General features: G+C 41.9%; 1 protein-coding gene across 1 annotated transcript in view; it reads right to left on the bottom strand.

Annotated features, from left to right (window-relative positions):
* Positions 1-14: 14 nt before the first annotated feature.
* LOC108577469 (testican-3) overlaps positions 15-26,877 on the bottom strand; it is a 216,301-nt gene continuing 189,438 nt past the window's right edge. Inside the window, exons 7-11 of the mRNA XM_017940627.1 lie at positions 24,735-24,892; positions 4,901-5,117; positions 1,692-1,851; positions 811-1,037; positions 15-333 (exon numbers count right to left, since the gene is read on the bottom strand). Coding sequence (XP_017796116.1) covers positions 203-333; positions 811-1,037; positions 1,692-1,851; positions 4,901-5,117; positions 24,735-24,892 — 893 coding nt within the window. The 3' untranslated portion in view covers positions 15-202. The remainder of the gene's footprint in view (positions 334-810; positions 1,038-1,691; positions 1,852-4,900; positions 5,118-24,734; positions 24,893-26,877) is intronic.

Below are 26,877 nucleotides of genomic sequence, written 5' to 3' on the forward strand. Positions count from 1 at the left end.
GCTCACGCGTGGGTCGCAGCCTTCGCCGACCTGCTTCACTGAAGACACCTCCAGTCACAACGGCGATACTCGATGCAAGCGGACGACCGGGCTAGCTTTATCCCATTCCTCTTCGAAAGAAGAACCATGCGTCGTCCGGCTGTTCGATATCACGTTAAGGTGCTGCTCCCGTTGCTGCTGTTGCTGGCTGATTCTAAGGAGTCTAGAAGTCTAACGGCTGATCGGCGGAACCCTCGAGGTCCTGGGCAGAATCTGTGCCGCCGTCTTCGTCGTCGTCCAGGTCCACGCTGTTTGTCTTCAATCCGCCGTTGCTGATCTTGTTCACGATCGTGTCTGAAACGTTATTCGATTAAGTGATATAGAATCACTTCTTCGCGACATGGAATTCTCTAAGTTCGAGCGGGACTCCAGAGATCCACGATTTTCGCATTTTCCTGTGTTCCAAACGAGTAGTCTCCTAGGCCAAGTGTAAAGTAGACTATTTCGACCCATGAAAAAATTCTACGGCAAGTTTGAAAGACTTAGAGGGTTGATAAAAATGTACGGGACTATGGAGTTCCACTCGGACCTTACAGTTAGAGGGTTAACCCTTTCGCTGCGGCAAATTTTAGTATGTAACGCGTGTGTTTCACGACGGCTGAGAAATTTCTTTCTTGGCCGCATCATTTTAAAAATTGTCTTATTGAATTAACGTGGAAGAGTGCAGAGGAGAAAATTAATAGTGTAATGCGAAGAAATTTTCAAAGCGCCTATAGGCGCCAACAGCGGTGAAACGGTTAAACAAGACGTCGACGAGATGAAGTAACTTACCGCAGTCTGGTTTGCTGCCACGTGTTCTGGTCCCAGCGAACTCGACACCGTGAGGATCGACACACCAGCAGAGACCGAGACCACGATGACACTGGGTGCTTCGATAGTATCCACGAGAGTCACAGGCGGGTGCAACGTCTGGAGATGACCGCTTGCGTACCGCAGCGCACGGGCGTTCAGCCTTTGAGAAGCATCGGCACCATTCGGGGCCGGTCACGAAGATGTCTCTGAAAATGGACCTTCGTTTGAGCGACGGCGAACGTCGTAAGATAGGAAAGGAAGAGATGGGAAAGAAACGTCAGAGTTCACTGTCCTCGAGGCAGACAAATCTTCGAGTGAGACTATAGGCAACGCGGCTCTACTCTAATAGTCCCCAGTTTAATCTTCATACACACCCTAATGGAACAAATTCTCCACTCTTCGAATGCAATAAACGCAACGAGCCATCATTTCTTATTTCCTTACTCGCACGCTGGCAAAAAGCAATCGACTTGGAATGAAAGTTTCACACACGGTCGTGTGTCTGCCTCTTAACGACCAACCACTCCGCTACGTAGGCACGTACCGCTCGAGACCTATTACGCTCGAGCGTCAAGCCCCTCGAAGGTATTAAAAACTGAAAGGGTTTCTCTCTCACTCCCCCTCCCCCCTCTCTCTCTCTCTCTCTTATTTCGTTCCCTTTTCAGGTCACGTATCCGCGGAGTTTAATGATTTACAAGCAACGGACGACGGAATTACGTATAACAAAAAAGAAAAAAAAAGAGAGAGGAGAAAAAGAAGAGAGAAGGAAAGAAAAATTCGCCGCGATGTGACAAACGGATTACAGGCTAGCGGGGATCTACGTGTATGGAATACAAGCGTGACGGAAGAAACCCTCTTACCCATCGGTTTTGCAGCCGTCGAGGAACGGCTTGAGGCAGGGCTCGTTCTGATCATGTTCCAGCCCGTACAGCTCGGAAAGAGAGAGCCAGCCGTCGTTGTCGCTGTCCAAATGTCCGAACATCCACCTGACCTCGCTCTGGCAACCGATGGGGAAGTGACCTGGAAACGGCGCGAGAATGAAATATGAATTCCGATGGCCGCGTGTCTCTGTAGACGGATCAGGATGAAATATAAATATCGTTCGCTCTCTCCGCGGGTACCGCACCACCTCGCGTAACCTGACTGCCTCTATGGATTGTGTTATCGGGTAAAGGCGGTCAAGCGAATGCGTTCGAATTTATCGGGTCGAATGATCGTAGAACGTGGTTAGTTAATATTTGGAAAATCGAACGAGCAAGCTTTTACTTTTCTAACCGCAAAGTGTATTAATATTCAATACCGTGGGTTCACGATACTTTGTAATTCCAATTTGTTTTGTCGTTTATTTCAGAGAGACTGTGCCTCTGGAATTTTAGAGAGACTGTGTCTCTGAAATTTCAAAGAGACTATGCCTCTGAAATTTTAGAAAGACTATACCTCTGAAATTTCAGAGAGACTATACCTCTGAAATTTCAAAGAAACTATGCCTCTAGAATTCAAAAAAGACTATGCCTTTGAAATTTCAAACACTGAAACCTTCTCACTGTCTGAAACAAAGACAAAAAATTCTTCAGCTGTTACAATACGTTAAGAATCCTCTGAATACACTCGAAGTGGTGGGGGGTGCCCCATCGCTGGCCTTGAACGGCAACAGAATCTCAACAGGCTATAGCGTACGCTACTGCACGATTAACTTCGATATATCAGTTCCTCGCAGTCAGCAGAACAACTGTAGCAGGCTACATGTGTGGTGACATCGACGTATGTCCTCGCTACATCAATTCCACCAACTATACGTCACACCCTAACTTTGTTGGTAGATCTGAACCGTGCTTACATCGACCAATTCTACGACCTCGCTGTATTTCTCCCACAGACTCTATACGGACCCTAAACTGGCGTTGAAAGTGTTCCTCAGAAATTTCACACGGTACTCCGTTACGAAATGAACGTGTAAATTTTTGAACGAACCGAGTGCGTTGCACACGGTACACGATCGTAAGATCGCGCGCGCGGCTAGGTGAACTGAGACGGTACAGGGTCGGAGACAATATCGACGGAGACAGGTCGAAGTAATCGCAGATCTGAACGGGAAACGATTCATTCGAACGGGACAATTCCGAACTGGTACGAAAGTGATTGTACAGAAGTCGAATAGCGTGCAGTGACGTGAGGCAGTTCCGAACTACGGTAGATCGTGCGCGTTGTAATGTCCGGAGACCACCCCTTTCGTGCGGAGCAATTAGTCTCTTGTATATTCAAGCTCGATCGTCGAGCTACGCTTTCTGCGACCCGTAGACCTGGTCATTGTGGATGGTTTATCGCGAACCGAGCTTTCGTCGCCGTGTATCAATGCTAAACGTGTCGCTGGTTCGTTGTCACCAGACGATCTCCTTCGATCTTTGCAAAAAAATTTCGCAGCGAGTAAATGTGGTATTTAACCCTTTGCTCTCAATTGAGAGCGCTTGTGTGGAGAGCTTTCACGAGGGAAATTAAAGCTTTATTTATGAACTTTGGGCTTTTGAAAAGTTCGCTGAGAAAGTGTGCTGGAACTAATGGTTGAACGGTTCAAGAAATATTCGAAGTGAAACAAGTTAATTTAATCTTTGTATCTTTGTAAATTTTAAAAAAGAAAAAATTTTTAATTCGGTAAATTTTAAAAATGTACAGAATTCTAAATTAGTCAGATATTCAGTAATTGACGATTACACGATATAAGCATCGACGAGTTTCCATATAAAAAATTTAAAAAGTGCACCCAATTCTAAATTAGCGAGATATTCAATAATTGACGATTATAAGATCTAAGCATCGACGAGTCTCCATATGAAAAATTTCAGAGAAAGAACCTTTTCTAAGGAGCAAACGATCATTTCTTCTCCGAACCGACTCCTTACAGATCACCGTCCAATTTGACTAATTCACACGTTTCACTATAGTACCCGAAATAGGACGTGAAATTCATCAATGTCTATTCTCGATCGATCTATCCATCGATGACTTTGGCTCGTTACAAGACTCGAGGTTCTCGCTATCGACTCTAGGGTCATTGCGACTGGATTACTCGATTTGATGATCGTCCTAATTGGAAACGGTGATTCAGGGACCGTTTTAACGGGCTTTCACGAATCTGTAACGGTTCGAATTGAATCTCAGGCACACAACAGTCGTCTCAATCTCGATTTAACGACTTGGATATTGTCTATACCCTGGCTGGATACAGCTTTCACGTCAATCCCTTGTCAACTCAACTATTTTCATTAAATATCGTTAGTTGAAAACTAGTTGGACCGGGCAAGTGTTAGGTAACTGGTTCGATAACGCGAATGACGATGCAAGAATTTCGGTGTGTGTCCGTGTTCCTAATTTGTTGCGCCACGTCATCGCATGTGCACTCTACTGATAATTAGAGCAACTTTCAACACGTCACTGCCGCTTCCGTTTGTGGGTGCCGTTAAAGCAACGCGCCTAGCAATTATCGTTACAGTTGTCACGCGATTTTTACGCTCTATCCTTATTGTTTACTTGGTAGAAATTAACTGGAATTATACGAGTAACTTCATCTTCAAATTTACATTTCCCTACCTTGCTTCGATCACTGTGTTACAAAAATAACTCTAACGTAACCATTTTATTCAACAATATACAACACTTGTTCGTTCAGCCGTTTGAAAATATTTCAGAAAACAATATCTTTACAATCTAATATAAAAAGTTCAGATTTTCTTATGGAAACAGTGTCACATATTCTCGATTAAAGGTACTCAACGTTAGAGCTCCCAAAATTCTCCCAATGGTGTCCATGGTGAAATAAAAATTCAGTTTACAGCTAAGGGTTGAATACGATACAAATAAAATTATTCCAAAAAAGGCAAGATGGAAATGATAAAATTACGTCCTGCATGGAATATATCAAAGTTAAAGGAGATTTTCACGAATTCCCCGGATTTAATGAAATATTCGAATTAACGTACCCAGGGAAGAGCTGCGAATTATTGATTTAATTATTGAAATCTGACGCGAACGATAAATTGAAGATTGGCATAGTACCAGAGCTACATGTTCGTACCATTCGGTTTAGGATGAGAGCGACGGTGCTTAGAGTCGGCCATCACGACGGAGAACCAATCCAGGAGGCGATTCGCCATTGCTGGCTTGGATGACGGCGGGCAATCAGAGTTTCGCGATGATTGGGAGTTGTACGTCGATTTCAATGGGGACGGAGTCTTCTCCATCACCTCGTTGCTCATTAGGTGCTTGTCGTCATACTTACTTCCAGCCAACGCCTGCAAACAGAGTGAGTAAGGACAAGAAAAAAAAAAGAAAATCGTGAAAATTGAAATTTCATTCGATCGTCACGGTTCGTTTTTCAATTAAACGAGAGTTCTCCTTTTCGATGAAAATTCTTCCACTCGAAGAGCTTTTTTGCGCACTTTTTTGTTTTGTTTTTTTAAAGAGACGAAAATTTCGCGAAACAGCGAACTAAAGCCAGCGGGTTCGTTTCGTTCGCGATTAATCATTGAACCCGAATCCATGGGAACTGGTAATAACTTCCTGGCTGATCCGCGCAGTCACAATCACGTCCGTTAATCAAGAATCTTTTCATACAGATTTATAGCTTTTCATACGCCACTCAATGATCCTTTGATTGCGAATTCGGCTCTGATTATTGTCTCCCCGGGTATAGAAACGCACTTGTTAATACGAACCATTGTGGCTAATTAAAAACGTGAAATAGAATTTTTTAAGAGAAAGACTGCCTAATAATCCTTTCGCTGTCTTCATTCGCGAAGCCGGGAAGGTAGGATTTCTGTGTTCGCGAATGTCCCGAATTAAAATCGATCAATACGTAAACATTTGTTGCAACGAAAGTAAAATCCTGTCTCTGTAAATTACAGTCACCTTAATGAAAGATTCAATTTACTCATCCTGAGTCGCTTTCGAAGAAATCGAGGATCTATTCTTAAGATCCACAAAATCCTCAAACGGAATTTAGCAAAAATTACAGTCACCTTAATGAAAGATTCTGTTTCAATCACTCATTCTGATTCCCGAAACGCTAATCACGAATTTAGCCATAAACGATGATCTATTTTTAACGATCGATAATAACGAACCTCAATTTGAGATGAAATTATTTAGTACAGAAAAATTGACGAATATTCCCAACGAACGTTGCTAACGTCGCATTCTAAAAAAAGAAAATAGGAAAATGGTCCAATTATCGCTCACAGAATTTTTCAACTAATTTTCAACGTGTGCTGGGATTCGTTGCTCGAATCACAGCTGCGAGAAGCAACGAGGAGCTTGGCCAGCGTAATTATTAACCGCGCGAACGTATAATTTTCGGGGTAAATATACGTCTGGCGGGGTCGGCAGAGAAGGGGATAAAAGGGTTGGTTCGTTCTTGGGGAGCTTTCGTGCACGGGGAATCCCTCGTTTTTCACTTGGCTCTCCCTCCTCGCCCCAAGTCACGGAGCTTGTACCGGCGTTAATTTTCTCCCCGCGGAGACCTGCTAACAATAAGTAGAAACGATGTAGTATCCCGTCCTTTTACGTTCTACCACCACTCGAAATTCCTATCTCGCAAATCTTGCCGACCTCGCCACTTTCGTACACACGCGTGTCTATATACACATTCTCTTCCCCCTTGTTGGAAAAATAATCGAGCCCCGTCTTGATCTACCCTCTTTCCCCATTTCCTTCTTTTTTCTTTTCTCTACCTTGCCTCGAACCCCTCGGAGAATGTACTCTCTCTCTCTCTCTCGAAGATGCACTCGTGCTCGTCGATTTTCAAGATTTAAGGAAGTTGTCGGCAGGAAGTGCGGAGAATAGATGACGAGGTGACTCTTGACAGCTTCTCTTCTTCTTTTTTCTTTTTTAACGGGGTTCGAGGGATGGTGTAAGTACTTGAGGGTAATTTAGTGTGTACAGGGTGTTTAGAGAGAATTTTAACTGTTAAGCTCGACAGTTTAATCGCGTCCGTTAAAATGCAGCGAAATTGAAGGTAAACGTAGGGAAACAATGAGATTGGCGAGGATGATGAACTTCACTGTGTGGAGGTCGATGTGAAGATTTCTGAATGAGATTTCGAAATGAATTATGATCGGTAGTGTATTATATTTTTTCTCTTTTTTGCAAAATGTGTTTGCAATGGTGGTTAAGGCAAAGTACATTCGCAAGGCAAAAATAGTGATTGCACAGGATTTATTATACTCTGATGTTTGACCAAGGAAAATTTCTCAATTCCAAACTTTTAGCAACCCTTACGATCTGTACGTAAAATAATTTTATCGAAATTTCTATTTCTCCCTGTTCCTAAGAAGTATCACCTTCATCTGTATAGCAAACTATCATCCAAACAATAACTACACTGTATTTATTATACTCTGATGTTTGACCAAGGAAAATTTCTAAATTCCAAACTTGTAAAATCCATCAGGATCTCTATGCAAAATAATTACCATTCTACCAATTTAATTTTTTCAAACGAAATTCCCTATCAGCCAAAATTTCGGGACCACCCTGTGCACTGCAATCTAGCCAAAAATTTTGAAATAAAGCAGATGTTCATTACATGCGTTAGACACCCACAGTTTTCGTATGAATTACGGCTCGTACGAAGGATCGTGGCCACCAAGGATTAAAATTCAAGAATGGATCGGCTTTAGTCGCGGCATGCACGTCGTCGAGTCTTACGGGGTTGCAGCCGGCCGTAACGATATTACGGCTCCTCGTCGTCTGGCGACGCTTTCCGTGCGATCGATGGGAAAGACGCCTCGTCTGGGTTGCTCGAAAATACGAGCCATCGACTCGTAGGGGGCTTACGGTCGACCAATGAGAGCTGCACCGCCATCCAAGGATACTCGACCTCCTCGTAAAGGATCGAGGCCCGATTTTCCACCGTGCGACACCCGTCAACCGAATCGTTTGCCTCGGACATCCTCCTCCCCTCTCTCACCATTTACCTCTATTATTTTCAATAAATAACATCTTCACCGCCGTTCCAAGCTTTCGTATATCGGTTATCTTCGGTCATTTTCACCGGTATTTAATGCAGAAGATACGGACGGAGGATAATGTGGAAGATCGAGCTGCTATCGTTTATCTCCACTGTGTTTTTTTTTTAGACGAGAAGTAAGAGATGTTGAATATTCGAGTCTGATTGTCTCTCGTTACCACTTATAAACTGCATCGTCAATTTAATCTTCAATCTGGTGGCTATCGCTAATGGCGCGAAAATTGAACTTATCTCGAAACAGAGGTCCGTTTCTTTTGTATCGGATGATTGCAAAAGTTCGTGTCCGATTTTCAGAGGTGGCGAGAACCTTATCGACTTCGGCACAGATGTTTCTTTTAGCGTAATGTTACAATCCTATCGAAAGATACACCGCTTGTGTTTTACTTTCAAATAATTATCCACTTCGTTCCATTTCAGTTTCGAATGAAATCTGCTTTGGTACACACCGATTGTATTTTATTTTCAAATCGGGCACGAACTTTTGCAATCGTCCAATATAACTACTGTGATAATTGTCACATGCGTAACAGACGTCGCTTGGGCGGTTCGGCCGTACCGATGAGCCGAACAATACATCGGTATTCCCGATAGACCAGCACGTCCAAAAAAGCGAGGTCTTAGCCGGTACGAAAATTACTTTCCGACACCCAAAAACTAGACGCCTCTCACACCTGAACACCACATGACCTCCAACAAGCAGTATAACAAATGTAAGAACAAATTCCCCACTTTCACACCACCAGACACACCCCAAACACACCGAACAAGCCAATCACCGCACACTTCCACCACCTACGACAGCTTCACACCACCAATCACAACACACACGTAGTTTATAAAATAGCGAACTCCGCACGACAAGACATATACAATTTTCCGATCAGTAAGCTTAGGCATTTCGCGCTTTGCTCACGTTCATTCACAAATACATAGTTTTAACAGCAAACTGTTGTGCGTTAATAGTCTATCTTCCGAGCACTACCTGAGTCCCCTATCCCGAGTAGATTCTTTAACCCTTTCGCTCCGAAGAGCGTATATATACGCTCTCGAAAAGTGGGCGCTCGGGTACGAAGAGCGTACATATACGTTCATACCATGTATACTTTTGTATCTTTTTTGTTTTTGCGACAAAATGATCGTTTGCCAAATTTCATTTAAATCTTATAAGACAGATATTGGAAACATATGGGAAACAAAAATCAGATATGAAATGTACCTCAGTGTCGACTAGTCAGTAATGCGCTCCGTTCATAGCGAGCATATTTTGTCACAAGCGCGCCGTAGCGAAAAGGTTAAACGGTTTGACTCAAAAAGAGGGACAATTATCGGTTTCGCAACAAGCACATCGCGATTCGTAACAGTATCTACAGTTAACTTCGACATGCGGAGGCTTTTTTAGAAAATTAGTAACATTGGTTGTTTATGTTTGTGGGAGTGAAAGTGAGAGCGAGGGTGAAGAAGAGAAAGAGAGGGCAGCATTGGCTGCGCGTGTGTGTGAATTGTGGGGATTTTGGTATGAAAGAGTTGGTGTGAAGAATGGCCTGGAAAGGAAGAACGAATGGAAGACGATCGTGCGTGGCGTGTTTGTTATGTTTAGACAACACGGGTTGTCAAGCCGATCGCGGCGTGTGTGAGTGTGTGTGTGTGGATGCGTGCGCGGAGAAAAGGAGGAAGAGTGTGAGGTATTTGAGTGTGCGAAAAAAAGGAGAAGCATCGAGCCGGAAGAGAACGAATCGGAGCGGCGGCGAAAAGAAAAGAGAAGCGGATTATAGGTGAACAGCACCGGCGTCGCGTGGGGTTACTTCTATGAGAATAAACGCAAAAGTATTTAACGAAATCCCACATGTTTTTGAAAATTTTGCAAGCTCAGTTAGCATTTTTCATCTCAAATAATTATAAATAAAATTACTGCCTTGGCAATCTTGGCTCTGTTCTTTCTTAATTGGAGGATATATGGAAAATTTGTTGGATCAGGATGGCGTGTTTAACAAGAATCTAGATTACAAGATGTCTAGATAATATTCATATCATATTCCACGAAATTCTACGTGTAATTCTTGTTGCGACTGCGAACCACCCCTTTTGATTAAGTTTCAGATTATTAGCAGCTGGAAGTTCCGTTAGATCTGTTATTTTAGCCTACAGCGTGTTAATAAACTGGTCCTGCTATTGACACAGTGTTTCCACGGTAACAAGAGTTGTATCCTCCTTTAAACAGAATTTCTCGTTTCTGCATTTCGTAGTTTATACTGTATCTAGCACGCATTCAAGATACCCGTAATTTATTAACTACAACAAACACGAATTTCTTTTAATTAATTACACGAGCAACCACCGTCACTGCCTTTCCTTCAACCAATCTCTTTGATCGCTTTTCTTAATCGAGCCTTTGCACTTCATACACACGTGAAAAGCTTGAAATCTGAAGAGTATATCCTGAAAATTTCAGGACGATATTTAAAAAATTCACCAAGTTACAGAAACTTAAACGAAACAAGTCTGTAAAAGATTTATTCCAAAATTCAAACAGGAGAAAAATCAAATTCTTTATAATTAACCCCTTAACGCACAGTTTTTTTGAAAAAAACCGGCCAAAAAAAATCAATTTTTTTAATGTAAAAAAAACAAACTTTAGAACATTGTTTTCGATATACTGCGCTTTTGTTCCATGGAAAAAGGCTATATTTTATTTTCGAATAAATAAGTATTATAGCTTACAATCCTATGTAAATGATAAATATCAATAACACGATTCTTTTTCTTAGCTTTCACATTGTTATTTTCAATTCTCGAATATATTCGAGTGTGAAAAATTATAGCAGCATCAAATACAACGCCGCTCGAATTATCTCGAGTGTGCACAGTTTGGCCTGTTTAGCGCGCTCGAATTAACTCGAGCGTGCAAGTTAAGGGGTTAAGAAGGGGGACATCGATGCAAAAATCACTAACATTCAATTCAAGTACCTACTGAAAATCGAGGATCAATTTTAGTACAATTTTCACTTGCAACTTAAAAAAACAGAAATCCGTGAATTTGTACCTTGATTTTCCTGTCTCCAGATAGATAAAAAAAAGGCGCTGCTTAATTCGAACATCACCAAGCCGATGTATCGCTGCCGGAAGGTGAAAAACGAAAGGGATGTTTATCCCCGGGGATCGTCAGAAGTGTATATCGAAAATTCGTTTCAATTATCACGCGACATTTCAATTTAGCGGGGCCGTCGGAGTTTGGCACGCGTCATTAAGCAAGATTATACAGGGATCCGCATTTAATAATCCCGCATCGTTCGTGTAAAATTAGCCTGATAATTGGCGCAGCCTCCAACGATCGCGGGATTCGATCGTTCGATAAATTTGCCCGCGATCTTCCGCGAACACGAACCAACGGACCCGGCTTATGGACCGATAATTGATGCGTCGACTAATCCTTTTCGTTTCATTTCGAACGTGTTGGATCTAGTTTCGAATGGACCTCGAGGATTCGCCGAAAATTCCATACTCGTCTACCTGCGAGCGTTTAATTAATCGTCCGCCAATTGCCGCCGAATGAACGCTTTTTCGGGGAACGCGGCGACATGTTCCAGCTTTCGGTATAATTTCCGGGCAAATGTTGACGTGATTGTACGGGCATTGTTCGAGAAAAATGGGGGAATTTACTTGGAACAGGATTTTTTTAACAGCTGATTTCTTACAGTTGAACGGTAAAATTATTGTTTAAAATATTCGTAATATTTGGTGGTTTTTCGCTGATAATTTGTGCTTTGAGAAATGTGTGTTGGTAAAGTAGAATGTATTTTATCGCGAAAAATATTTAAGGAGAAAGAGACACTTGTTGGAAATATAGCCCGCGTCGATTCTTTCGTCATACTGGGCGCTCGAGGCCACTTCCCCCACTCCTGAATTTTCTCACGAATCACTTCACTGTCGCGTACTTCGAAGTTAATAAAATTTGACTATTTTTAATAACGTTAGAAGAACAAGATTTTGCGTTGAGAATTAATTTCCATTTAACAAAAGTGTCCGATGATTCGATCTGATGAAAGGAAGCTCTGTTGGTCGATTGATCAGAGAATAGTTTATCCGTGCGTTGAATTTCAAGGGAAAGTCAATACCGGCAGCTGAATTATCCCGTTTCTTTTGTCTTTTCTCTGAAGAGTAGGAGGAGGAGGATTCGATATAATAAAGAAACGAAGATGGGATAAGTATTAATTACCGGCGTGGCGAAGAATAATTTAAGAAGGCTTCCAGGATTAATTTCGCTCTGAACAGCTTCTCGAATTAAACTCTCTCTCTCTCTCTCTATTTCTCCTTTCTGTTACCAATGCCCTTTTTCCCTTTTCTCTCTCTCTCTCTCCTTTCTTCTATTCACTAGCCCTCTCACTGTACATTTTCCTTCGGTTGTTTATCTTCAATCTTCCCGCGCGACTTATTGTTTCTCTTGCCGTTCCTTCCCGCTGTTCATTCCACTCGCGGGAAGAAAGAAACGCCACGGACCAATAGGAGAATCCTGGCCCGGAATGGAAGTTGAATCTTTTATCGTTTCTGTTTTCGGCCACGGGAAAATGGGAAAGAGGTGTTTTTATACACGCAACGCCGTGCTGAGACACGTCTGAAAGGATCCCATCCGAGTATTACCCCGTCACATTTTCAAAGGGGCGAAAATATTGTCGGAATATCGTAGCACAAAAAAAAAAGAGGAAATAATCGAACGTTGTAAAAATTGAAAGGATATCCTTGTAGCGAACACGTGAAAAATAACTTTCCATTGAAACGGTTTCGAAGTAATAATCGCTCTTTTTAAATCGCCCGCGAAAATAAAAGAAAGATTTACTCTTCTTTCAAGTCGAAACTCGTTTAGTCCCAACAATTGCAACAAATTTTCTCTCCCGATACCTTCGAACTTCCATCGAGCGATTATTCATTCGCGAAAACGATCAGAACCGAAGTTGTCTCTCCCTCTAACGAAAGCTGAATTTTCCAAGAGAGCAAGATGGAGGAAGCGTTCGATTTCTCCAGGATTCAAGGGACGTATTCGACGTTTAAACGGAAAACACCGGTTAAACTGGAAATCGCATTTACAGGGGGTCCGCGAGGGGGTAGAAAGGAAATCCTCGGAGATCCGAGGCGCAAAGTGTCGAGATCAGCACGTCGTCGAACAAAAAGCGAAACTGCCCCGGCCAGAGAGATCGTGGAAATTAATTAAGATCCCCCAAAAGGAAATCCGCGGACGATCGATTTCTAGATTTCAGGCGGACGTTGATTACCGAGACGCGGGACCAACTTTGGCAGCCTTTATCCACCCCCTGTCGCTCTTAATCCTCTCCTCTCCCTCGCCGTCTTTTTTCCCATCAACCTTGCCGAGTCTGGACGTATAAATCCCATAAATTCTGGCTCCGGGAATAATTCGTTTCATTATCAGCAAACGAGTGAAATTTTTCTTGATTTTCACGAACTTCCATTTTATAATAGTTCTATTACGATGTGCCGTTTAGATCGGGTCTCAAGCTACGAGACAGGAATTTCAAGAATAATCGAAACTGTATTTGTTGACGAATAATTGTATCTGTTGTTATCGTAGAAATAGTAAGAATGATGTGCTATATTTTTCGTGCTGCGAGTTATAGAACGGCTGACCCTTTGTTATCTAAATTACATTCAGAATTCCTCCATATTTACCATATTTTTAAATACGCTTCATTATTTAGCTTCAGCGAACGCTTTCACCGAATTTCAACAATTACGTCCATACAGAAACGCTTCATACGCATCGTTCTATTATTCTGCGCTAATAGAATCGTGAAATTCTCGTATTCTACCAGCAAGGAACTACACTAACGCGTTCACGGCAAATCAAAGGGTTAACACTAGAACTACCGGCCATTCGCAACTTTCGAAAAAACGTGATTGTTCGATACTGATAAGTATTATCCTCTGTAACATTCCGAATTTATTTTCTGCACCTATGCTTCTATTTCTATCGATACGAATCTAATTTTCCAATCACCTACTTACACAAAAATTCATTTCTGGAGAGTCGCGAATGAGTAGCTCCAGCGTTAACCCTTTGACAGTCTAATGTAATCACGAATTAGAGTGAACAAAATTCATATAATTAATTACGTCGTGTGTGATCATTTTTAAAGCACAACCTACAGTAATATCTCGCCCCTTTCTAACTTTCTTCCTGAAACTCCCTCACGAGTTAAACTGCTCGTTATTCAACGCACTGCCCGACTGCCGAAGGGTTAGCAACAACTAACACCTCATGCAAAAAGTTAACATGGAAAAAATTCTCCGTGATCGTCGCAGGGCATCCAATTTCTCAATGCCTGGAGGTTCGCAAAATTCGTCGTCGCGACGCCGGAAGTCGAGATTAATAAGCCTATGGAAACCGGGGTGGCCGGTTGTTTGCACAACGTCACCGTCGGTCGTTCGATTGAAATTTGTTCCCTCGTCTGGTTCAGAAGGGCAAGTGGAAAGTTTCAACCTCCTGCTCTGCTGCTACCACCGTCCAGCCAGGCTCGGAGACAGGATCGATCGGGGTGAAATTAAATTTCAGGAGAAAGTATCTCGGGGGGGGAAAAAAAAAGAAGAAGTTTCACGTCGCGCGGCCTGCCCACGAAAATCCGGGCTTATTGTGCGAGCGAAACAGAACTTTTTAACGAGGCACACCTTCTCCTTCCTTTCTCTCACTCTCACGTTTTTCCAGCGACCGCGAAAATGAAGTTCCAGGCGTGGCGTTTTTTCTGAAAACAGAACACGACCATCGCGAGAGAAAAGTGGTGGGCGTCGTCGTTTTTGGGAGGGAGAAGAGGAGGTACGAATCCGGTAACTAAGACAAAAGCGAAACCCCATTGAAAATCGAGAATGGAAGACAGAGAGCGGCGATGGAAAACGCGGCGGCGATGAAATGTTCATTGAATCGACTAATCTATTCAAATGACAAGAGCCGCTCGCTGGAGGTGGATAGGAGGAGGGTGAAGGGGCCGGAATTATCGGACAAAAGCTCCCCCCTCTCTCTACTCGCGTTGCTCGAAAAGCCTTTTTAAATTGAAAATCTGTCGCATTGTCCTTCCCTAATTCGCCTAGTTTTCTCTCCTTTGTAGCCAATCCCTATAACCCTCTGCCATTTCTCTACACCAGGCTTGCTGCGCCTTTTTCACCGTGCCCGCGGTTCCACCGGGTCTCGCTTTGTAACATTCTTCTGCCATCGATGGCCCCCACTTTGTGTAATTGAACGTGGATAATCGCGGTGCCAATTGCGAACGTTGATACAATCATTTTTAACACTCGGTGAATCTTCGTCGTTGCTGCTCTATTATTTTGACAACAGCTTGGTAATACGTCCGGTTTCTCAATTTTTTGTTATTATCTATTGGCTGTTTTCTGCGCTGTTTCTTGGATTAAATTGACAGTCGACTGTGTTCCGTTCGGAAAAGTATGATCTTTGTTTCGTAACCTGTTATTCGACTGGTTATGGTAAGAGTAAGTATAGATGAAGTGCCGGTACGGTTAGTGTTGCTAAATGCTAAAGCAGGATTAAAATGTCGACAATTTAACCTGTTTAACCCTTTGCGCTCCAAGCACTTCTCGATAAGATTAATAGTGAAACTTCTAAAAATCCGAAGTTTTGTTTTGAAAAATAAAAACAAAAGGATTTTCAACGCTTATAAATTTACGAATTTCTATTTCTTATCTTAATTTGCATTATTTTGATAATGTCAAAACACCGCAATTTTACATATTGAAGTTCTCCATGTCGCCATAACAGCGCCATTGGAGTGCAAAGGGTTAATATTTCAATTATTTCAACATTTCTAATTCCTCTGCAGCACGGAACGCGTTAAGAGAAGTTCTATAGTCTCACCAGATATTGTAGCTACTCAAGGTCACTCCCCCCCACCACATACCAAATTGCTTTAACCCTGTAACCTATGATTTCTTTTCTGACTATGCATCTAAGCGTCAGACGTTTACCGTTTTAATACTGCATCAGGCAACAAATGCTAACAGATTAATTACATTTAGCAACCCTCAGTTCTACAAGTTCAAACGAAAGTTAGGATTGCGATGAATTTTTCTCACTAATATAACTGTTTTTCTCACATCTTCCCCAGAATCTCTGCCACGAGTCTGACACGTTGTCACAGATCACTTGAATTAAGAATTTTCTGTAAGCAGCAATAACGAATTAAAAAAAAAAGGGAATCGAACGAAAGGAACGACTCCGTAATTCCAAGTGTAAATGGACGAACTGTTGTTATTCGTTCAATTTTCGCAAGGGGACCTTCTTCCATCCAGAGAGAGAGAGAGAGAGAGGAAGGAAATGAAGCGGCATAGAGCAGCCGGTGACAAAGTAAACCGCGAAGTGTCCGCGGCGCAAGATGTTCCCGGCGTTTCCGCCTCGGTTAAATGCAACGCCCTGTAGTCGACTTAATTAAATCAACGTTTTAACAGAGCCGACAAACATCTCGCGACCTCCGCGACACTTTATTCCCATTTTCTCTCGTGGTTATTTTTATTCGCCCTCTTTCTCTCTCTTCCCTTCTCTTTCGCCGGGACATTCTTGAGGGAAAGGAGAATCGCGGGACCTTCATCATCCGGAGACACCTAACCTTTATGATTTTCATTCTACCGCTGGACCATAAAGCGGCGAACATTTGTTTAAACGTCGCGAGACCCTGTTCTCTTCGTGAGAGAGAGAGAAGCGACGATAACGAAATTCGGATGGCTCAATCTTCGATATGAACGTTCCCCTCGTCTTTTTTCACATTTTATCTCCTCTTATGAAATTTCACAACCCTTTTACGTCGAACCTGACCATTAATTCTCTGTCACCTGATTTCTCTTCGTTTGCAAAAAAAAAGTGTGCGGTTAATCGGGATTTTTTACCAACTTGTCCCGCGGCAAAAGATAAATCGAAAATATTAGACGAAGGTTTACAAGTGCTTCGTTAAAAAGTTATGGCAAAGGGGAAAAAAACGTGGCGAGGGAGACACGTTAACGATCTTATTTTAAACATAATTTCCTTACGATCTCGCGTCAACTATTAACGAAATTAGTAATGTAATTATCAAGAAGCGACGATGGAATTAGATCTACGATAAATTCCCAGCGTTCGCTCTACATTTCACCGTTGCTATAACTTTTCAACCAAGCATTTGCCGCGTACACGTTCGTATCACATTTTCGTCTGACTTTTTCTGTCTGCTGGGAAAATTCAAACGAAAAATTTTTAATTAAAATTTCAAATTTAAACCTTTCTTTTTCCTGTTCGAAGATAATCTGATAAATTCTCTTCCACGTAAAAGTTACAAGACAAGTTCAATTCCAGACTTCGCTCTTTCGAAAGCTGTTAAAACCAAGTTGCTCGCAGAAGTAAAAAGAAATTTCTTCGAGCACCCTGTATAATATTCCGCGCGAATTTCGAATAACAAAGATCCTAGATCGTAGACATTCAATCTGAACTTGTTCGCGGAGCAAAGGAGAACGACAGCGATAGAAAATAATCGCTACTCGTCCCGTATAAACTCGACGTTTATCGAGCTGCTATTCGAAACGTCGTTCGCTGGCCCGGCGTGAACTATTCCCAAAGAAAGTTATGATTTATCGACACAACACGCTAATTTCCGATTCCGGACGCGGGGCGGCAGTTCCCGTGCCAGGGAATTTCACACAGCTCGCCGCATACGCAAGCAACCCCCGTAGACGACCATCTCTTCTCTCTCTCTTCTCTTCCTCGTGCTCTCGCTTTCCCCGCTGTTATTTATCTCGCTCTGCCTCCTCCCTCCTCCTTCTGTCCCACGGTGTTATGTACAACGTCTCGCGGGGAAGAAGCGAAACTGAATATTTCAAGGAACTGCGTGTATCCCAAGGATCTGAAGATGTACCTATTTTCGCAATTTTTTTTCTTTCACGGTGAAAGTAAATTCCCTGTGAACTTTTTATCTGTCCACGGAGTACATTTAGAGCGAGAGTAGTATTCTTGGGAATTTTGTTTACGGAGTATAGATCTTGGGAAACTTTTTGGAGAGTAAATGGGGCGTTTGTCCTAGAAGATTTCGATTTTCCGGCGAAGGACGGTCGTTTGAAATTCAAATTGCAATTCTTAGGAATTTTCAGAGGAGTCGGAGATTATTTTTCGTCAGACCTACCCGCGAGGGTAGAGAAATGGATGGAATATTGAGAGAGGGATGGAATTTTTTGTAAATCTGAATCGTTAAAAGTTTGGTAAATTTGATGGAACGTTAGGGGGATGGATTTTCCTATATCTCGGTAAGTGATTTTATTTTCGTCGAAACACGCACACCCGAGGAAAACTAGGATTTATCGAGGATATTCCTGCATTGAATTGCGAGCGACGGAGGGATGGTGTCCTCGTCGACGGTTTCCGAAGGGTGAGCTCTGCCTCTACAGGCTGATGCAAACCTTCTGATCACTATGAAATTCAACGTCCTAATATTACTATCCTCCGAGCCATATTTCACTTCAACCATCATAAATTCTCCTCCCTGAATCTGTTAACCCTTTGTCTTATATTCATCTTGGGGATGGTGAGACAAAGGTTCTAGACGTACTCAATTTATATTTAAATTTAACGGAAAGGGTAAAGGGTAACGGAAACGGCGTAAGAATACAACGATACGGGTGACGTAAAGGAAAAAATAAAGCTAAGCTCTTCAGGGACACTGACACAAATTTGTAACTTAAAAGATATGGGAACTTTGAAAATACGCGAACTTTGAAAATATGGAAGCTTTGAAAAATGTGGGAACTTTGAAAAATATGGGAACATTCGAAAATATGGAAGCTTTGAAAAATATGGAAACTGAAAAATATGGGAACTTTCGAAAATATGGAAACTTTCGAAAATATGGGAACTTTCGAAAATCACAAAAGTTAGTCTTCCGTATTTAAAAATTTCTATTTCTGAGAAGAAAAAAGTATCACAACTCTAGAGTATAATATTAATTTCAAAAATAACGCGTTTCACTTAACACCAACGATCCCAAAAACTACACTTCTTTTCCTATCATTTTTCCCAACGAAACAATCGAAACAATTTCTTCCCCCCCCGGTGTCGAATTTCTTTCGCTAAAAGGGTTAATAAATTCGACGAATCAAGAAGGAGGAAAGGATCTCTGGCGCGGCGATAACGTTCCCAGGAAATTACGACTCGCTCTAGGTGACACGCAGATCCTCGATTCGACGACGAAAGACTCAGCACAGTCGCCACTCTCCGCCCGCCTGCTTGCCAGCCAGCCAGCCAACGTCCCGTCTATTTATACGGACAGAAGGGCGGAAATGGGGTAAATACGAGCGGGGAAGGGATCACCGAGGGCCGCTGGATACGTTCAGTGTTTTTGCCCGGGTAACAAAGGGTCCGCGTATCAAGTTCACGGGACGGAAAGAGGGGAAATGCAGTTATTGTGTTGCCACGGGATTGAAATCGTCTTCTTTCGACGAGAGTGCGACGAGTCAGCGTGAAAATGGGAAGGTCTGCGAATAGAGTAGAATAGGTTGCAAGTGTGAGAAAAAGTTCCGCTCACAGTGAAATAGAATGCTTGCTTTAGGGTTGATGAAGATTGTCACGTGTTCTTGGGTAATTGTTCGAGTCGCGTCTGTGCAATGCGTTATCGTTGACGTAAAATAGACAAATTATATCTAAACTTGGTATTTGTCAATTCGCCGTATTATATTGATTCACATTTGTAGAATAAATTGTTACATTTCAAATATGGAAATTTCGACGCTGATTTATAAAATCGATAATTAACGTACGCACGTTATACAGAACGTTTCGTCTGTCGGAATATCTGGAATAGTAGATAATTAATTTGTGCACCGTGGACGTTATAGATTTGTACGAAAATAAAATTTCAAGAATCCTCGATAATTGGTGAAAATTGAAAAGGGACGATTTATAATGCACGATGAAGAAAAAAGAGGCAAAGATAAAGGTGAAATAAAGGAAAGCGTAGCAGAACAAGTTGGAGACAGACGTTCGGATAAATGGATCCCCGTTGATTTACATCTTGGACATTCATCGAGGCGGCGTGACAGTGAAAATCGTAAAAATAATCGATACATAAATTTCCCAAAGGAAGAGAGATAAAGGCGGAGGACACGCGTAAGATACGGGCGTAAGAAGGGAAAAGCTCCTCCCCTCCTGCACCCTTTCTTCTCGCTCGTGAGACTTCTATCACTGGTGGTGTTTTATCGAGCGGCTCCGTGCCACGGCCTACCTTCAACCTTAAATTACAAGGTCGCCTCTATAGAAAGCCTGCAAAGCACAGGTATTCCCTGTCGTTTGTAAGTCGTTGTGTCAGGGACGAACGCGAGCAACGAATCGCTATCGCGCTTAGCTCCAACGATGCGAGGGGTGATTTATACAGGTTATTTCAAAAGTCGCGATTTCTCGTACTTTTACTTTGTTTCTTTAATTTAGTAAACCTGGAAATTACTGAATTTCGAATTGCAATTTAATCGTTGGATGGTCCCGAATCGAAATCGAATATTAATCTGTGACAGAGAAAATAATTTTGGTCCTAAATTACAATTTTCTATCCTTTCTAAAATTTCTATTTTATCACAATTCTTAGTAAAATTCTATTGTAAATAATGAAGTGACATTGTAGAATATTGCAATTAAAAATTCTTCTTTATGGAACCTTGGAATCTGCTTCACGATTCTACGAAAAATTCTGGAATTTAAGACGGTGGATGTTGCTCTCCCGAGACTTGGAATTCCAAAACGTAGAACCTTAGAACGTAGTAACCACGGATTTAAGATTATGTATCTTAATGGGAGGCTAGAATTCAGGGTTCTAAGGCTCAGCGCTTCAAGATTTACGACACGAGGATTTAAAAGCCTCAGATTAAGGACTCTATAGTACAGGATTTCAGCATCACGTTGCCCCTGTTTCATCACCATTATCCAATATCTAGCTTAACAAGTTACACCTTGAAATATTTCTATCTGCATCTATGATTACTCTGCCCATCCTAAAAAACTTGTCACGTCCCTTTCTACGAAGTAAGTACTACTTCCTAAATCCTTCTACAAATTGTTACAACGTTACAAATGGAACATTTTCACTCCTAGCTGTACCAACTTTTAATCCTTCGTCTCCAGCTAACTTTCAACTTCTTCTACGCTACTTTTGCGTTAATTTATGCGAGTCCTACGCGTTCCAATGTGTCGTCCACAATAATTGGCAATAGACAGTGTCTTTTTTTTTACTCGTAATTATACCAATTTTGATCCTCAATCTTCAGCTAATATTCAACTTCTTCTACACTATTTTTATACGAATTTGTACAATCTCAACGCGTTCCAATACGACAAACGTGTCATTCGCAATAATTGGCAATAGACAGTGTCTTCTATAAATTGCAGAATTTCTTTTCCACGATTTTTGCTCCAAACTATTAATCTTCGATCTCATAAATTTACACCATCTTAACGCGTTCCAATGTGAGAAACGTGTTATTCGCAATAATTGGCAATAGACAGTGTCTTCTATAAATTGCAGAATTTCTTTTCCACGATTTTTGCTCCTAACTATTAATCTTCGATCTCATAAATTTACACCATCTTAACGCGTTCCAATGTGAGAAACGTGTCATTCGCAATAATTGGCAATAGATAGTGTCTTCTATAAATTGCAGAATTTTTCTTCCACCACTTTTACTCCTAACTATACCAACTTTCTTCATAAATTATACCATCTTAACGCGTTCCAATGTGAGAAACGTGTCATTCGCAATAATTGGCAATAGACAGTGTCTTCTATAAATTGCAGAATTTTTCTTCCACCACTTTTACTCCTAACTATACCAACTTTCAATCCTCAATCTCTAGCTAACTGCTTTCGCACAAATTTATCCAATCTCAACGCGTTCCAATCTAACAAACGTGCCATCGACGATAACTGGCACCACAGTGTTATCTATAAATCGTAACCACGTTACAAACGAAGGACTCCTCATCCACCCTTTTTACTTCCAGCTCCACCAACTTTTAATCCTTCATCTCCAACTAACCTCCAACTTCTCCCACGCTACTTTCCCTCTGATTTATACAAACTCGACGCTTTCCACCGCGACAAGCGTGTCATCCACAATAATAGGCAATAGAGAATGTCACGGGATCTTATGCCGCGTGCAATTTCCACCGTTTCGTCGCATGAAATACGATAACGAGTCTGGTTCAACAGCAGGAGGCTGGGGGAGTGGATGGTTCGCGAATGGTTAAATGGAAAGCGATTTAACCCCCTCGGTCCAGATTTATTTTGCAATTTAGCCTGACAGTATGCTGTTCATCTAGCGAATCTGTGATTCCAACTTAAATAATTCATAGCCCCTAATACGAATAGTAATGGCGGCCGTTTAAAACCCTCCTGGCCCTGGTTGAAATATTCAGGTCGCGATCCTGCGTTTTGCCAAACCCTCTCTCCTCCTCCCTCCCCCCTGCAACAAGCCCAGACGACGACGAATAAACGAAACCATAACTGTTTACGCGACGATTGAATTAACGATTGTAAATCAAAACGACGCCGCGAATATTTCAACCGAATCGGACGAGGGAGTGAAGTCGAGCGTTATTTCGAAATGGCTTTCCTCTCGGACCGGTGACAAAGCGGCCAGAGAACGCTGGAAACGTTTATCGTCGCGAGATTAGGAGAAAAATTCGATTTTAATTAGCACTTTATTTCGGGATTTTATTTTTATTATTCGTAGGTAGGAGGAATTTTGTTTATCGTATTTATCCGTTAGGCGAATATTTTAAAGGGGGAGAAAAAAAGGATAATGGGAATTTTTATCGAGAAAAAGTGTTCGCCTCGGGAGAGCACTTTTTAACACTGAAAAATGGCAAATCGAACTTCTCCACTTGCGGGCAATCTCCTTCGATAGGAAAGCAGCCAATCAACTTTCCATCGCCGAAAATTCTTCCCTACGAGGTTGTGTTTTTTCACCGAAAAAAAAGGAGAGTAGAGCTAATCGAATTTTCAGTGTTGAAAAATTCCAAGTTTCCTAACTTTCGGAACGACAGCATCGACGTTGTGTGACAATTTTAAGTAAATTCGTGGGAAACTGCAGATAACAAATTTTCCAATTTCCTTCGATATCCTCGCGGTGAGACAAGGAAGACCGTGTTTCGCGGCGAGTGCAAGATTCCGGTGCGAACGACCCTTGAAATCCCGATCGACGGGACGATTCGCGGGAAAACTCGCGTCCCCAGCGACGCGATTCAGCAGAATCTCGAATTGCTGACTGTTCAACGCTTCTGTTTCCTGTTTCTCGCGGTTTTATCCGGGCGTTATCGAGGCCTCTAGTTTCCCCTGTTTGCGTCACGAGACCGACGTTAGATCGCCTCGATGAAACGATTAAAACGTTAATCGATCAATATACCCGGAGCAGCAACCGTCGACCGAAAACGATAAAACACGGCTGTTTATTAGGGTGGTGCGTTATTACAACGAGGAAGAGGCGCGTGAATCTCTCCCCGGTAGAATGTGTCGTAATTAAAATTTCTCGGGTTCCGTGGGTGTTTCGGAAACTTTTGATCACCAGGCCTCGATTATTAGTTGCTAAGTGCAGAGGAGATGTTGCGTTAGTGCGTTGTACCGGGGTAATGGGAGTTCTAAGTGATCTATGTTAGTTTAATGGCCAGAGTGTCGGCTTATAGGTACGGCTAGAGATATCGTGATACCGTTTTGTTGCCGCGATCACGTTAATTAACCGTGTTCTCTTTTATCGCCAGGTGCTGGGAATCTTTTCTGATTAAGCTGTAAAGTGTGATTTATGTAACGAAGGGGAGTGATTCAGAATTCTTTAGAAAATCCTTTGGTAGGATAAAAGTTGCACGAATGATTACACATATAGGAAGAATTTTTATTCAACCCTTTGCACTATGACAATTTTTATCAACTTCTGCTGTTAGACTTTTGAAAAGAAAAAACCATCGAATGTTCCTGAAGTTTTTTAGGGGAGAGTCGTGCAGTACCGGCCACTCTAAGATTTTGTACTATAACTTGGGCTAATGTTGGTAAAAATGAAATTTCTAGTAAAATAAATAAATTTTCTCAGAAAGAAAAGTTGTAATTTACAGCGAACGAAAAATTGTCGTACAGTACCGGCCAGCTACTTAGTTGGTAGATTTTAAGGTCTAAGTAATAAATAATGTTAGCAAAAATCGTTTAAAAATAGAATAGAACTTTTATTTAGGCACGTCTACAAATATCACAGGTAAAGGACGTCACACACACTGTTAGCTCCACAGCTCGATTATTTAGCAAATAAAACGACGTTTATTCACGATACAATTACGTCTTAGAACTCTGGTAATACTGAAGAGAAAAGAACGTCGCCGGAATACGTTGCTCAGGGCTATAGTATTCATTTGTTTTTTCATCAATAGTGCAGTCAACTAACAGCATTACGTTGGCCGGTACTGCACGACTCTCCCCTATATCTTTCTTGTTAATCTGCTCTAGCAGATTAAGAAATGGTTAAGGCGACTTCCAGTATTTAGCAGAGTAACTCTGAATTTTTTTATATCAGCAACAGCCACGAATTAGAACTTCTTCCTTATACGAAATTTTCAGCAAAGTGACAAACCTAATTAATTAATTTTAGAGATACTTAGGTCTCTTCCGTTAGTCTGCTTTATTGCCGCCAGTAGGGTGTAAAGGGTTAAGATGGTGACTTCTAGTCTAACAAAGTAACAAACGTTACTTTAGTGTATCAGCAAGTTAGTTTGAGTAACTAGTTCATTTTAGAGACACTATACTCCACAGATTCCACGCCTTTTTCTTTGACCATCTGAACAATCGATTGAATCAGGAAAGAAAAAATTGTTCAACAAAATTGGACTTACCTTGGCACGTTTGGTGTACTTCAGGTATTGGTAATGATGATTGTCATAGTTGAATACATGGGGGGTCAGCGTGATATCCCGATTCCTCGACATCTTTCCTGAAAGTGATTTCTGACGTTGCATCTGCATCTTTTTGTTATGCGCGCGTAGATCAGCCGCTGGAAAATTCGTCGAATTAATAATTAACAAAGCTGTACAGCTTGTTCTCCCCCCCGAAAGTTCGATACAGTTCGGTTCGTTAACACGAGAGAGAGAGAGAGAGTGCAGGCCGGGCTCGGTGATAAATCGCGCGATTCTAGCAATTCGACAGCCCAGGCAGCCAGCAGTTGAACCTTTCTCGTGAAACCGCGGCGTTCGTTCCTTGCTGTGCTGCAATGCAATTCGTATGGTTTCCAATTTCGCTTCGAATGTCTATCAAACGGTGCTCGGAATCGAGTTCATTGTTTCGCGACAGCCCCCGGACGAAATGGATTCTCCGGTTTATATACACGTTATGGAAAATTACGGAAAATTGCTGGAAAACTGGTTACGACGTGAAACTTGTTTCGCCGAAAGAAAGAGAGAGAGAGAAATTTTGGTAGATTCGTTCGAAACGGAAACTCATTAACCGCGTGTAAACAAATTAGCATTTGCACTCGCCGCACGCCGACAGGCTTTTCCAATGATTTTTAAACAAACGCGGCGACATTCGAGGACCGCCGAGCGATAAAACACGATTGCCGACATTTACACACGCGCTCACCTCGCGAATATTTTATGCGCCGGACCATCGCACGCGACTTTATTAATCGGTCTGCGTTTATTCGCGCTTGTAATTAACTAACGACAGTGTTTTTCGGTATTCGCGAAAAACAAAAACCAAGAGAAAAGAGAGTGAATGTTTAAGCACGTCGAATTTATTCACCGAATAAATGATTTCAATTGCGATCACGGGTTTCGAGCAATCGTCGATCTCGCTACTCCTGCCGGGCATAATACAAACATACGTCGAAGATTTTCTTGCATAATTTCGCGGTAATCGATTATTCGATCGACTCGCAAAACGTGTGTTATAATAAATGTTAAATTGGAAGCAATTTTTATTCAACAGATGAATATTTCGAGTGGAGTGTAAAGGGTTAAGTTAGGTGATTTTAAGACGAACCCTAAATTCCTCAAGCAGGAGTGTTCCCTGTGTCTCCCTCTTTCTAGAGGTTCAGCCGGAAATATCCAGGAGACGCGGGGCCTCATGCGCTTTAACAGCGACATTATTGTTCTAACAGGCAATTATGAATATTCATAGTGGGTGTGCTTGTCCCATGGACCAGCCTGGAGAGACGCAAACACGGTACCATTGTTAAACTGAGTAGTCGACGACTATGAATAAACTAACGAATTAATTCCACGTGTAAAATCAGAAAACGGGGCCCGTGAATTCGGGATTAGCGGCGGTTCGTTAGGGTAACTGAACGTTCCTGCAACCCTTTCTCTACTGTCTCTACAAACTTGAACTTTTTAACAATGCTCGCACTTCTTCTCAACTTGATACACGAAAAATAATCAAATGAATTTTTCATAATTATCTTCAGGATTGTCGAAATAAGTTTCTCATTTATCTAGAATACTGTCACTTACGTTTTAGCGAGAGAATAGAAAGGACAGCGAAATACGAAGAGTGAAAGAAAATTTTGCAATTTTTGCAGGGTTAATCGTGTAAGATGGGAGCTTGAAGAACAGAAGAAAACAGCTATTTGCAAATTAGGTTAGAAATTCCAACGAAATTAGAGATAGAGAATCCTCGACCGAACGTTTCTGTTTCGATATCGACGGGAGACTTCGAAATAGCGATACGCCATACGAAGGAGGACCGTGGAACCATTAATTCGCCTCTCAAAAGCTGTCGACGATAAATCAAACCGGCTTTACGGATAATAAATCAAGTTTGCTTGGCCTACATTCGCTTGTTCTCATCGGAGAAGGATGCAAGCTCAACGTTATCAGCTATCTTTCGTACGATTTTTCTTTCTTTTTCTTCCTCTCTCCCCGTGGAACATCTCGGAGAAAGGCTCGTTTCATTATGTTAATTCGGGGCTAATGGCGAGTGATTGGAAATGGAGTTAAAGTAATGAAGTGCAGCTCTCGAACAGGGGAAGGATCTATCGGG

The sequence above is a fragment of the Habropoda laboriosa genome, unplaced genomic scaffold (genome assembly GCF_001263275.1).
Source record: "Habropoda laboriosa isolate 0110345459 unplaced genomic scaffold, ASM126327v1 scaffold5, whole genome shotgun sequence".
In the NCBI taxonomy this organism is placed as follows: Eukaryota; Metazoa; Arthropoda; class Insecta; order Hymenoptera; family Apidae; genus Habropoda; species Habropoda laboriosa.